The sequence below is a fragment of the Lissotriton helveticus genome, chromosome 12, assembly GCF_964261635.1.
Source record: "Lissotriton helveticus chromosome 12, aLisHel1.1, whole genome shotgun sequence".
Lineage (NCBI taxonomy): Eukaryota > Metazoa > Chordata > Amphibia > Caudata > Salamandridae > Lissotriton > Lissotriton helveticus.
Genome location: NC_136073.1, coordinates 780,536,303 through 780,549,231, shown reverse-complemented (window position 1 = coordinate 780,549,231; position 12,929 = coordinate 780,536,303). Strand labels below are relative to the sequence as shown.

Here is a 12,929-nt window from a genome sequence, read left to right as displayed (position 1 = left end):
GTTATTCCAGTGATCCCTGATGAACGGCACGTGATGCCCGAAATGCATGGGTATTTTAAATAAACTCCACTGTCTGACGAAAATTGCTCTACTCGTGTTCTGTGCATGAGGTTCGGATGGCCCAGCCGTAACATGTGAAACAATGTAAATTGGCAAATCCGCTCCGCGTGTGGGAGAAGAAGCTTGAAATATTGGATATCAGTGTGCTTTAATTGGATTATAATTGAATACATGGATATAATTTGAACAGATGGCTTATTGCCTGCATAAGGCCATCTCAGTTGTTCATTTGGCGGGGGCAGCAATACGCCCCCACCTTCTGAAACATATGTACCCGGGCACGTTGTGGGCATGGTGCCTTTCCAACCGGCACGCTTCATACAGAGACATTTGCATAAAGAGAAAAATATAATGAATAAACAGGTGTGCATCCCTATCCCAGTGAATTCTTGTCGAAATGAATGCCCCACATGGGATAGCACCCGCAAAGAATTTAAAGAATCATGGAGGAAGAAAATGAATACTGTAACCCCACACGGAAGGCAATACATCGTGGTTCGTCATCAAAGACAGAGGTGGATTTATAAGAACTTTTATATATGTTGGACTACGAATGAATTTGGTCTTTACAAACAATGTGCGTTCAGAGTTAAAAATCAAACGCTAGGACACGTGTTTAATATTTGTTTACAATCGCCATGCATGATGGGACATGTAGGCTTTACGTGAGGCATACATTCGATAGAGCTTGTTTGACGGGAAACGCAAACCATATGGACCAATGGGGGTGATTGAGAAACGTTTAAAGAAGGGGTGGGAAGAGGGAGGGAAAATTCAACGGTCAGCAAAGTAACTAAGTCTGATGTCCCGTAGCGACAGTGGCAGGTAGGTTACCCGTCTGTTATAAAAAAAGCAGGATTGACGCTTTTTTGCTGCATGAGCGAGATCCAAACTGTGAGGAATGTGTAAACGCGGTAAAAAAAGTAGAGTGCAACAGGACCAACCGATGCGGGCGCTTGAATGGTGTTGATTCTTTGAAGCGGGGTTTGGCTATAGAGATATTTGGTTAAGTGGGAAGGTGATTGTGGAAGGAGTAAATTATGGTAGGATGTGGGGTCAGTTATATATGGGGACTGCATGTTAATCCCGTTATTTTTAAGCATAACAACGATTTTTGATGAAAAGTTTGACCAATGATATGGTGTTTTGAAAACGAATTGAGCACTTATGCACTTGTTTGATAATGTTGTAAATTAAGAATGCTAATAGTTGTTATCTCATTTGTTATTCCAGTGACCCCTGAAGAAGGGCACCTGATGTCCGAAATGCATTGGGTATTTTAAATAAACTTCACTGTCTGCCGAAAATTGCTCTACTCGTGTTCTGTGCATGAGGTTCGGATGGCCCAATCGTAACATGTGAAACAATGTAAATTGGCAAATCCACACCGCGTGTGGGAGAAGAAGCTTGAAATATTTGATATCAGTGTGCTTTAATTGGATTATAATTGAATACATGGATATAATTTGAACAGATGGCTTATTGCCTGCATAAGGCTATCTCAGTTGTGCGTTTGGCGGGGGCAGCAATACGCCCCCACCTTCTGAAACATATGTACCCAGGCACGTTGTGGGCATGGTGCCTTTCCAAACAGCACGCTTCATACAGACACATTTGCATAAAGAGAAAAATATAATGAGTAAACAGGTGTGCATCCCTATCCCAGTGAATTCTTGTCGAAATGAATGCCCCACATGGGATAGGACCCGCAAAGAATTTAAAGAATTATGGAGGAAGAAAATGAATACTGTAACCCCACACGGAAGGCGATACATCGTGGTTCGTCATCAAAGACAGAGGTGGATTTATAAGAACTTTTATATATGTTGGACTACGAATGAATTTGGTCTTTACAAACAATGTGCGTTCAGAGTTAAAAATCAAACGCTAGGACACGTGTTTAATATTTGTTTACAATCGCCATGCATGATGGGACATGTAGGCTTTACGTGAGGCATACATTCGATAGAGCTTGTTTGGCGGGAAACGCAAACCATATGGACCAATGGGGGTGATTGAGAAACGTTTAAAAGAGGGGTGGGAAGAGGGAGGGAAAATTCAACGGTCAGCAAAGTAACTAAGTCGGATGTCCCGTAGCGACAGTGGCAGGTAGGTTACACGCCTGTTATAAAAAAGCAGGATTGACACTTTTTTGCTGCATGAGAGAGATCCGAACTGTGAGGAATGTGTAAACGTGGTAAAAAATGTAGAGAGCAACAGGACCAACCGATGCGGGCGCTTGAATGGTGTTGATTCTTTGAAGCGGGGTTTGGCTATAGAGATATTTGGTTAAGTGGGAAGGGGATTGTGGAAGGAGTAAATTATGGTAGGATGTGGGGGCAGTTATATATGGGGACTGCATGTTAATCCCGTTATTTTTAAGCATAACAATGATTTTTGATGAAAAGATTGACCAATGATATGGTGTTTTGAAAGCAAATTGAGCACTTATGCACTTGTTTGATAATGTTGTAAATTTAGAATGGTAATAGTTGTTATCTCATTTGTTATTCCAGTGACCCCTGATGAAGGGCACGTGATGCCCGAAATGCATTGGGTATTTTAAATAAACTCCACTGTCTGACGAAAATTGCTCTACTCGTGTTCTGTGCATGAGGTTCGGATGGCCCAGCCGTAACATGTGAAACAATGTAAATTGGCAAATCCACTCCATGTGTGGCAGAAGAAGCTTGAAATATTGGATATCAGTGTGCTTTAATTGGTTTATAATTGAATACATGCATATAATTTGAACAGATGGCTTATTGCCTGCATAAGGCTATCTCAGTTGTGCGTTTGGCGGGGGCAGCAATACGCCCCCACCTTCTGAAACATATGTACCCAGGCACGTTGTGGGCATGGTGCCTTTCCAAACGGCACGCTTCATACAGACACATTTGCATAAAGAGAAAAATATAATCAATCAATCAATCAATCAGAGCATTTATATAGCGCACTACTCACCCGGAGGGTCTCAAGGCGCTATGGGGAGGGTGTGCTACTGCTCGAACAGCCAGGTCTTGAGCTGCTTCCTGAAGGCGAGGTAGTTCTGGGTCAGGCGGAGGTGAGTCGGGAGGGAGTTCCAGGTCTTGGCGGCGAGGTAGGAGAAGGACCTTCCTCCTGTGGTGGCTCTTCGGATGCGGGGGACGGTGGCGAGGGCGTGGCCGGTCGATCGAAGCTGGCGTTTGGGAGCGTAGAAGTTGAGGCGGTTGTTGGAGTATCCTGGGCCTTCGTTGTGTAGGGCTTTGTGTGCGTGGGTGAGGAGGCGGAAGGTGATTCTCTTGTTGACCGGGAGCCAGTGAAGGTCTTTCAGGTGTTTGGAGATGTGGTTGCGACGGGGGATGTCCAGGATGAGTCGTGCTGAGGCGTTCTGGATCCGCTGGAGTCTCTTCTGGAGTTTGGCGGTGGTTCCGGCGTAGAGGGAGTTGCCGTAGTCCAGACGGCTGGTGACGAGGGCCTGGGTGACCGTCTTCCTTGTCTCGGTGGGGATCCACCGGAAGATCTTACGTAGCATGCGCAGGATGTTGAAGCACGACGAGGAAACGGCGTTGACTTGTCTGGTCATGGAGAGGGAGGAGTCCAGGATGAAGCCCAGGTTGCGTGCGTGGTCTGTTGGTTTGGGTGCGCTGCCTAGGGCGGGGGGCCACCAGGAGTCGTCCCAGGCGGAGGGTGAGGATCCCAGGATGAGGACTTCCGTCTTGTCCGAGTTCAGTTTCAGGCGGCTGTTCTTCATCCATTCGGCTACCTCTTTCATCCCTTCGTGAAAGTTGGCTCTGGCGGTGGCGGGGTCGTTGGTGAGGGAGAGGATCAGCTGGGTGTCGTTGGCGTAGGAGATGATGTTGAGGTTGTGCTGGCATGCGATGGCTGCGAGGGGGCTCATGTAGACGTTGAAGAGGGTTGGGCTGAGCGAGAAGCCTTGAGGAACGCCGCAGATGACTTCGGTGGCTTCTGATCTGAACGGGGGGAGGCGGACTCTCTGTGTCCTTCCGGCGAGGAAGGAGATGATCCACTCCAATGCCTTCTCCTGGATTCCGACGTTGCTGAGGCGCTGCACTGGGGTGCGGTGGCAGACAGTGTCGAAGGCCGCCGAGAGGTCTAGGAGGATGAGGGCCGTTGTTTCTCCATTGTCGAGCATGGCTCGGATGTCATCGGTCGCTGCGATCAGGGCGGTCTCGGTGCTGTGGTTGGCCCGGAAGCCAGACTGCGAGAGGTCGAGGGATCCGTTCGTCTCGAGGAAGGCGGCCAGCTGCTTGTTGACGGTCTTCTCAATGACTTTTGCAGGGAACGGAAGCAGCGAGATGGGGCGGTAATTCTTGAGGTCGGTGGGGTCGGCTGATGGCTTCTTTAGTAGAGCGCTGAGTTCGGCGTGCTTCCAGCTCTCCGGGAAGGTGGCGGTGTCGAAGGAGGTGTTGATGATGTCCCGCAGGTGGGGTGCGATGACAGCGTCGGCCTTGTTGAAGACGTGGTGAGGGCAGGGGTCGGTCGGAGATTCGGAGTGAATGGAGTTCATCGTGCGGACGGTCTCTTCGGTGCTGACCGGGGTCCAGGCGTGGAGGGTGGTGGTGGGGGGCGGTGGTTCGGTCGTGGCGTGCGTCGGTTGAGTGCAGAAGCTGTTGTGTATGTCCGCGATCTTGTTGTGGAAGTAGGAGGCGAGGGAGTTGCAGAGGTCTTGCGAAGGGGTGATGTCGTTGATACCGGCGTTGGGGTTGGAGAGCTCTTTAACGATGTTGAAGAGTTCCTTGCTATTGTGTGCGTTGTTGTCCAGTCGTTCCTTGAATGCAGTTTTCTTGGTGGCGTGGATCAGTTGGTGCTGTTTTCGGGTGGTGAGCTTGAGGGCAGTCATGTTGTCCGGTGTTGGGTCTCTGCGCCAGGCTTTCTCGAGTGCTCTGCAGTTCTTCTTGGAGCTCTTGAGTTCGTTGTTGAACCATGGGGCTTTCTTGCTGCCGGGTCTGCTCGGCGGGGTCTTCAGAGGGGCTAGGTCGTCTGCGCAGTCGCTGATCCACTTCGTGAGGTTGGTGGCCGCTTGGCTGGGGTTCGTTGTGCTGGTGGGAGGGTTCTTGCTCAGGGAAGTGGTGAGCTGGTCGGCAGTGATCTTGTTCCAGCTTTGGCGTGCAGCCTGTTGCTGGTGATGGTGGATCGTGGTCCTTCTGAAGCTGTAGTGGACGCAGCTGTGGTCCGTCCAGTGGAGTCCGGTGGTGTGGCTGAAGGCGATGTCCTTGCTGGATGAGAAGACCGGGTCGAGTGTGTGTCCGGCGTAGTGGGTGGGGGTGGTCACCAGTTGCTTGAGTCCGAGGTTGGCGAGGTTGTCCAGCAGGGCGGTGGTGTTGCGGTCGTTGTTGTTCTCCAGGTGGAAGTTGAGGTCCCTGAGGAGGATGTAGTCAGCGGAGGGGAGGGCGTGTGGGCTGATGAAGTCGGCGATGTCCTCGCTGAATTGTGTGCGTGGTCCCGGGGGTCTGTAGATGAGGGTGCCTCTGAGGGTGGTCTTGGGGTTGATGTGGATCTGGAAGAGCAGGTGCTCGGCGGGTGCAAGGGTGTCGTCGGTGTTGGTCGTGATGCGGATGGTGTTCCTGTGAATGATGGCGATGCCTCCTCCAGTCTGGTTGATGCGGTCCCTCCGGATGATTTTGTAGCCGTCTGGGATGGCGATGGCGATGCCGATGTCGGGCGCTGAGGAGGCGTTCATCCAGGTTTCCGTGAGGAAGGCGACGTCTGGGACTATGGTGTCGAGCAGGTTCCAGAGCTCGACAGCGTGTCTGTGGACGGAGCGGGTGTTGATCAGGATGCACTTCAGATGCAGGTGTGCATCCCTATCCCAGTGAATTCTAGTGGCCAAGAGAGACATTGGGGCACACTGGTCCCCAACCAAGGCGCCCACGCTAAAGGGGTGGAGGAGGGGAGTGGACTGGTGCGGGATCCAGGAGGAAGCCATGCTCGAAGCTCGGGGGTGCCCGGATTTGTTTAATAAAGTATGGGGTAAATGGTTTAATATGCTTCCCCCTTGAGGATCTGCCTATTTACCTGTTCATCGTATCTTTATTTCACCCTCCATTGTGTGCAATTTTCCCTCGTCCATGCTCTGCCATGCTCACCCTGAAGGACAGTTTTGCTTCGTGTCAACTGTGTGTACTTTTATTTTCTTTCCAGGCCTCAATTGAACTGCAACCAATGAATGTGTCTTGTTGTAATAAGCTTAATAAAATTGATTATCAAAAAGAAATCTGAAAGAGGATTAAACTCTCCAGCGAGTGATGGTCCATTTAAAATTGGAACTTTGATATTATATATATATTTATATATTACCTACTGGCGATAGCCAGTAGGTATATATAGTTAGGATTGTTTTCCATAGGGAAATCGGAACATTGTATTGGGAATAACTTTGGCGCCGGTTGAGGAATCTTCCTGAAATTTTTTTTAACTTTGCCTCGCTGCGCTCTGCTCCTTCCCTGGTAGTTTCGGAGGGATTCGTCAAGCGGGGGCCGAGATAAAAGGGGGGTCCCAAAACGTGTTTTCCCCATGTTAATTTCCATAGGACGGTTGGACTCACTTTTAGCCCGAACGGCAGAATGGTTTTCCACCAAACTTGGCAAAATTGTAGGGACTGGTAGCCCGATGTGCCTTTGCTATGTCTCAAGATATGTGCTCCAGTAGTTTTTACGAAAATTAACTTTGAAAAAATATATATTGGGCTACATTGGGCTATATATATGTTAGAGCCCAAATGTAGCCCAATGTAGCCCAATGTAGCCCAAAGATGGCCACCAGAGACAATAAAAACCAAATGTAGCCCAAATATCAGCCAGATGTAGCCCAACTATAGCCCAATGACAGAATGTCCCAGAGTGTTCTAAAGAACAACTAGAACGCTAACAGTCTTACTTATGACAAAAGTATGGCACACCTGAAGTCATCTTGATTGGAATAAAGTGGTAACACTTAATACATTTAATTTGAAAAGCAACAAAATGAGGGGTTTCATTTTGCCATAGAAATTTTATATATATATACATATATATATATATTCACTGAAAAAAACTTAGGTTACACACCAGTTATAGTTAGGAATTAGCATTTAAAAAACCTTTGAAATTCACTGAAAAAACCATAGGTTTCACACCAGTTATAGTATAGTTAGCTGGAAATTTTACTCGCATAAAACCATTGAAATTCCCACGTTATAGTTAGTTGGACTCACTATAACTTGCATGTCTGCAATGCACTGCTGATGACGTCACATATTACATCACTCATGCATATATTTAAATATTTAAACATTACTCGCTAATATATGTATTCACTAAGATACACTTAATAAGCCAGTTAACCAATCAATTTTTTTTTAAAAACACTGAAAAAACCATAGGTTTCAGGCCTTATATAGTTAGGAATTAGCATTTAAAAAACCTTTTAAATTCACTGAAAAAACCATAGGTTTCAGGCCTTATACAGTTAGGAATTAGCATTTAAAAAACCTTTGAAATTCACTGAAAAAACATAGGTTTCAGGCCTTATATAGTTAGGAATCAGCATTTAAAAAACCTTTGAAATTCACTGAAAAAAACATAGGTTTCAGGCCTTATATAGTTAGGAATTAGCATTTAAAAAAACCTTTGAAATTCACTGAAAAAAACATAGGTTTCAGGAGTTATATAGTTAGGAATTAGTTTTTAAAAAACCTTTGAAATTCACTCAAAAAACTATAAGTTTTAGTGGTGTTATAGTTAGCTGGACATTTTACTCATACAAAACCAATGAAATTGCTCCTATATAGTTAGTTGTACTAACTATATTTTGCGCACCCGCAATCCACTGCTGATGATGTAACATATTAGATCATTCATGACATGGTCAGTGACATCACTGATGACATCTCAAATGACATCACTGATGACATCATCCAGTGAATGTGGTTTGCTTCGTTATTTAAATATGCATTATATATATAGCAATTTACATTGAAGAATGAGTGGATATATATAAATAAATATTTGGATGGAGGATTTAGTAGCAGTGTAATTGACTGTTTACTTGACCAATTTATAATGTCTCACTAAATATAGTGGATAGTGACTAAACTGTGTGAATATCTGTATCACTTTGTCCGTTGTTGTGTAAACTGGTTCTACAGTTGGTTACTAGCTATGTGAAAGTCTATATTAGTTATTGATTAGTTAACTGAGTATTTGTATGGGAGTGTGAAAGTGTGTGTGGTTCGGTGGGGGGTGTGTGACTGTCCAAAGATGTGTGAATAGTTGATTCAGTAGATATATGAAGTTAAAACTACATGTTCTAACAGTTTGGGTGAGGGAATCTCTTTATGGGTGTGGTGATGAGCAAATATATTTCTCAAAGGTACAGGTCCAACAAACTAGAAAAATAAAAGGCAGTGTATGTGTCAGTTGTTGTATATAAATAAGTATACCTAAGACACAATGATTGTGTGAGTGACTGTATGGATAACTGTATACTTGTAATAATGATTTTATAATTCACTAAGTATGACTTACTATCTAAATGAATAGAAGAAGTGGTGTTTGTATAAGTGTTTTGCTAAGTAAATATGTAAGTATGATCCATTTTTTGCATAAGTGAGTAGGATGACTTCATATGTGAATAGGATGCGTGCTGTTGTTTAATGTCGATATAGATGTATAAGTATTTTTGATAGTGTTCTATTGTTCATTGACAGCATGTATGAGTGAATCCATAGGTAAGTGATTAGATGTGTGTATACATCGATGAATCACTGAGTGGATTTTTAGATACTTGTATTGCTGTGACAATGGATTTAAATATGATACTCTGTATTTTACAAACAGTGATGAAAAATTGTATTAGTGTATGAAAAGGTGTATGTGATTGTCACGTGGATGATGTCATCAGTGATGTCATCAGTGATGTCATTTGAGATGTCATCAGTGATGTCACTGACCATGTCATGAATGATCTAATATGTGACATCATCAGCAGTGGATTGCGGGTGCGCGAAATATAGTTAGTACAACTAACTATATAGGAGCAATTTCATTGGTTTTGTATGAGTAAAATGTCCAGCTAACTATAACACCACTAAAACTTATAGTTTTTTGTGTGAATTTCAAAGTTTTTTTTAAAACTAATTCCTAACTATATAACTCCTGAAACCTATGTTTTTTTCAGTGAATTTCAAAGGTATTTTTAAATGCTAATTCCTATTTATACAAGGCCTGAAACCTATGGTTTTTTCAGTGAATGTCAAAGGTTTTTTAAATGCTGATTCCTAACTATATAAGGCCTGAAACCTATGATTTTTTCAGTGAATATATATATACAAATATATATATATATTTTTTTTATTATTTATTTATTTATTTAATTCGTTTTTTGGGGACATTGACAAAGGCGTGTAGCCGAAACCCGTCTGTCGGTTGTTTTTGTGCGGAATAAAAACTGAATAATATATTCCCCTTGTGTGCGCCTCATCTTTGATCCAGAATCGGATCGTCGTACTTTTCATATATATATATATATATATATATATATATATATATATATATATATATATATATATATATATATATATATATATATATAGCGATACTTAGCAGGCAAATGGAAGTTTGCTAAAAAATGTAAGAGGCACACGCGGAGTCTGGTTTCAAAGCAAGGATGCTTTATTCAGTGCTTAAGTGTCCTCTCCCCTCCAGTTCGACAGACGCGTTTCGCCTTCGCGGCTTTTTCAATGTCGATTAACCCACAGTGTGTCAATGGTTATAAACCCACCCTTCAATTTCATGGTCATGGAAACAAATAACGTACATATATTCTACCTGCTTTACATCCGCAAAGCGGTGGCCATGTTACAGTGGGTGAAAAAATACTGTTATTTTGTGATGAGTTTACACAAATAATGTAAAAGTGCAAGTGCATAAACAATAATGATATAATATCAAGTTAAAAAGGAGTCAACATCCACTCCTACCATTAATTCATAATGTACAGGTCTATTAATGAAAATTATACAATTTATGTATTTCACTTAATTAAATGACCTGTATTCTTTACGAGATCTTAGTAGATACCATAACTGTGAGAAAGGGGGAAGAAAAAGTTCCAGAATTCATGGGAACATAAATAACCCTCACACAATCATGTATAACTATCTACTCAGTTATCGAAATTGAGCCCTGTATGGGCATGAGACTCCCCACATAATGCTTATAATTATGTCCAAATATTCATTCAGTTATTCTGGGGTGACCCTTGTATCCCAGATTTTTTAGGGAAATTAACTTAGAGGAAAAAGACAATTGAAATGCTATATGTACATGTCAGTTCATGCTGGATCAAATTCCTATATGTAACGTACTGATTATGTAAACCAACATTTCAAAATCCACAATTTCATGCTAGATTGATACTAATACAAGTCAGGTCAACAAAATACATTTTACGAAAGTCCACTAGTCTAGGTGTGCCCAAAGCTCTTCATCATTGTTGAGTCCAGCCGGGCTCATGCTTTGGAGTTCTATAATGTAACGGGACTCTTTGGCTCTAAGTTTTTTCAGTCTGTCTCCCCCTCTCTCATGTTTGTCCACCCCGTCAATGCAATAAAACTGCAATAGGTCCCTATTGCTCTGATGATATAATTCAAAGTGTCTTGCAACGGGGTAGGTGGGGTCTTTATTAGAGATAGCCCGCATGTGTTCTAATATGCGTTTCTTGGTAGGATTTTTAGTGCTACCAATGTATCTCTTTTTGCAAGGACAGATGAGACAATAAACCGTATATTCGGAATTACAATTGTAAAACTTATTGATCATTTTCATGGGCCTATTGGTTCCCGGAGCACCTTCAAACTGTGTCACTTTCTTACTAAATTTACAAGCCTTGCATTTCTTGCAAGGAAAAAAGCCATTTATTCCCAGTTTGTTTTTGGTGGCTGAGGGTTTAGTAAAATGACTATGTATGAGATGGTCGCCAATTGATAAACATCTTTTATAGGTGATAGGTGGGCGATCTGGTATATGCTTCTTCAAGACAGAATCAGTCTGAAGAATGTGCCAGTTCTTTCTAAAGATTTGGACAATTTGCGCAGATTTCTCATTGTATGTAGTAATCATACGTACAATATTGTCCTCCTGTTTGATTTTATTTTTACTTGTTGAGGACAGTAAAGTTCTTCTTTCAATATGTTGTACTTTGAGTTCTGCACTTTGCAAATGTCCTTTCTTGTAACCCCTGTTTGTGAAACGTTGTATAGCCTGTTTTTTTGCCGTATCATAACTTTCATTGGTAGAGCAATTGCGCTTAAGGCGCAAAAGCTCACCATACGGTATGCTCTTAATGAGACTATTTGGGTGGTGGCTATCGGCGTGTAGTACTGCATTCCCCGCCGTGGGTTTCCTGAAGAGGCGAGTGGCTAGGACGTTCTCTTCAATATATACCTGGAGATCTAAGTAATTGACTGTAGTGTCACTGATGTTTCCTGTGAACCTTAAATTGAGGTCATTATTATTCAGGGTGGCAACATACTCCTCAGCCGAGGAGCGGTCGCCTCTCCAAATAATAAAAAGATCATCAATGTATCTTGTCCAAAGTACTATGTTCTCTAGCCAATGGTCGTTATGATCTCCCCAGGCCACGTGCTTCTCCCACCAGCCCACGAAGAGATTCGCGTAGCTGGGGGCGAAGCACGTTCCCATCGCTGTACCCCGTTTTTGTAGGTACAGTTGTCCATCAAAAATAAAGATGTTATTATTTAGACAATAGGTTACCATCTGTAGGAGCATGTTATTGTGTTGTGCAAACTTGGGATGCTTCTGGCCCAATAACCATCTGATTGCCTTCAGACCATCCGCGTGACAGATGCAGGTGTATAAACTAGTGATATCTAGTGTTATCAACAACAGATTATCTTCCCAACAGATTCCCTCTACATGTTTTAGGAAATCCTGTGTATCCTGTATATAGGATGGTAAGTTCTTCACAAAAGGAGATAAAAAAAAGTCTACATAAATTGCAGTGTTCTCTAAAAGACTGTTGTTAGTAGCAACTATTGGTCTTCCAGGAGGGTTACTGTAGTGTTTATGGACTTTGGGCAAATGGTAGAATGTAGGCAGCATTGGTTCTTCACAAAGTAGGAAGAGATGTTCATCATGATTCAGCATGCCTTCTTCTTTCCATTGACCTAGTAATTGGTGGTATTGCATAATACTTTCCACATAAGCACCACGTTGGATTTTAGTGTAACATTCCATGTCTTCTAGTTGTCTCATTGCTTCTTTTTGATACTGCTCTTTACTAAAAATCACCATGTTACCACCTTTATCCGAAGGTTTTATTTCTATGGTTTTATCATTTTTCAGGGTTTGTAAAGCTTCCCAATATTTCCTCGGAATGTTGAAGTGATCGATCTTTTTCTGGTTTTTGTCGGCCTAACTTTTAAGGTCATCAATGACTGCTTCGTTAAAGACATCGATCGCGTCGAAGGGAGTCTGAGGAATCTTTCTAGATTTTCTCTTGAAGTTACTTTTGCCTCCAACTTGCATTATTCCTGCTTGCTCTAAATATTGCTGAGTGTTCGGGGCTGTTGCTTCTCCAGCACCTAAGCACTCTAATGCCTGTAGTGTAGACATAGCCTGGAATGTGTTAACAGTTGGTGAGGCCTCTTCTATGTTCTCATCCTCCGAGATTGTGGGAGGTATGGATAAAGGTTCCTGAGGATTGATTAGAAAGATTTTTTGAAATTTAAGTTTTCTAATAAATTTGAACAAATCGATGCGGGTGTTTGCATAGTCAAATCCTGAGGTTGGGCAAAAAGTGGGACCCAGTTCCAAAACCTTGAGTTCATCATGTGTCAATGTTCTTTCAGATAAATTGACCACAAT

The 12,929-nt window shown here is 42.9% G+C and overlaps 1 protein-coding gene across 1 annotated transcript in view; it reads right to left on the bottom strand.

The window, feature by feature from the left end:
* Positions 1–12,356, bottom strand: part of LOC144798137 (uncharacterized) — a 124,124-nt gene extending 111,768 nt beyond the window's left edge. Inside the window, exon 1 of the mRNA XM_078668890.1 lies at positions 11,817–12,356. Within this exon, the coding sequence (XP_078525016.1) occupies positions 11,817–12,356 (540 nt within the window). The remainder of the gene's footprint in view (positions 1–11,816) is intronic.
* Positions 12,357–12,929: the final 573 nt, after the last annotated feature.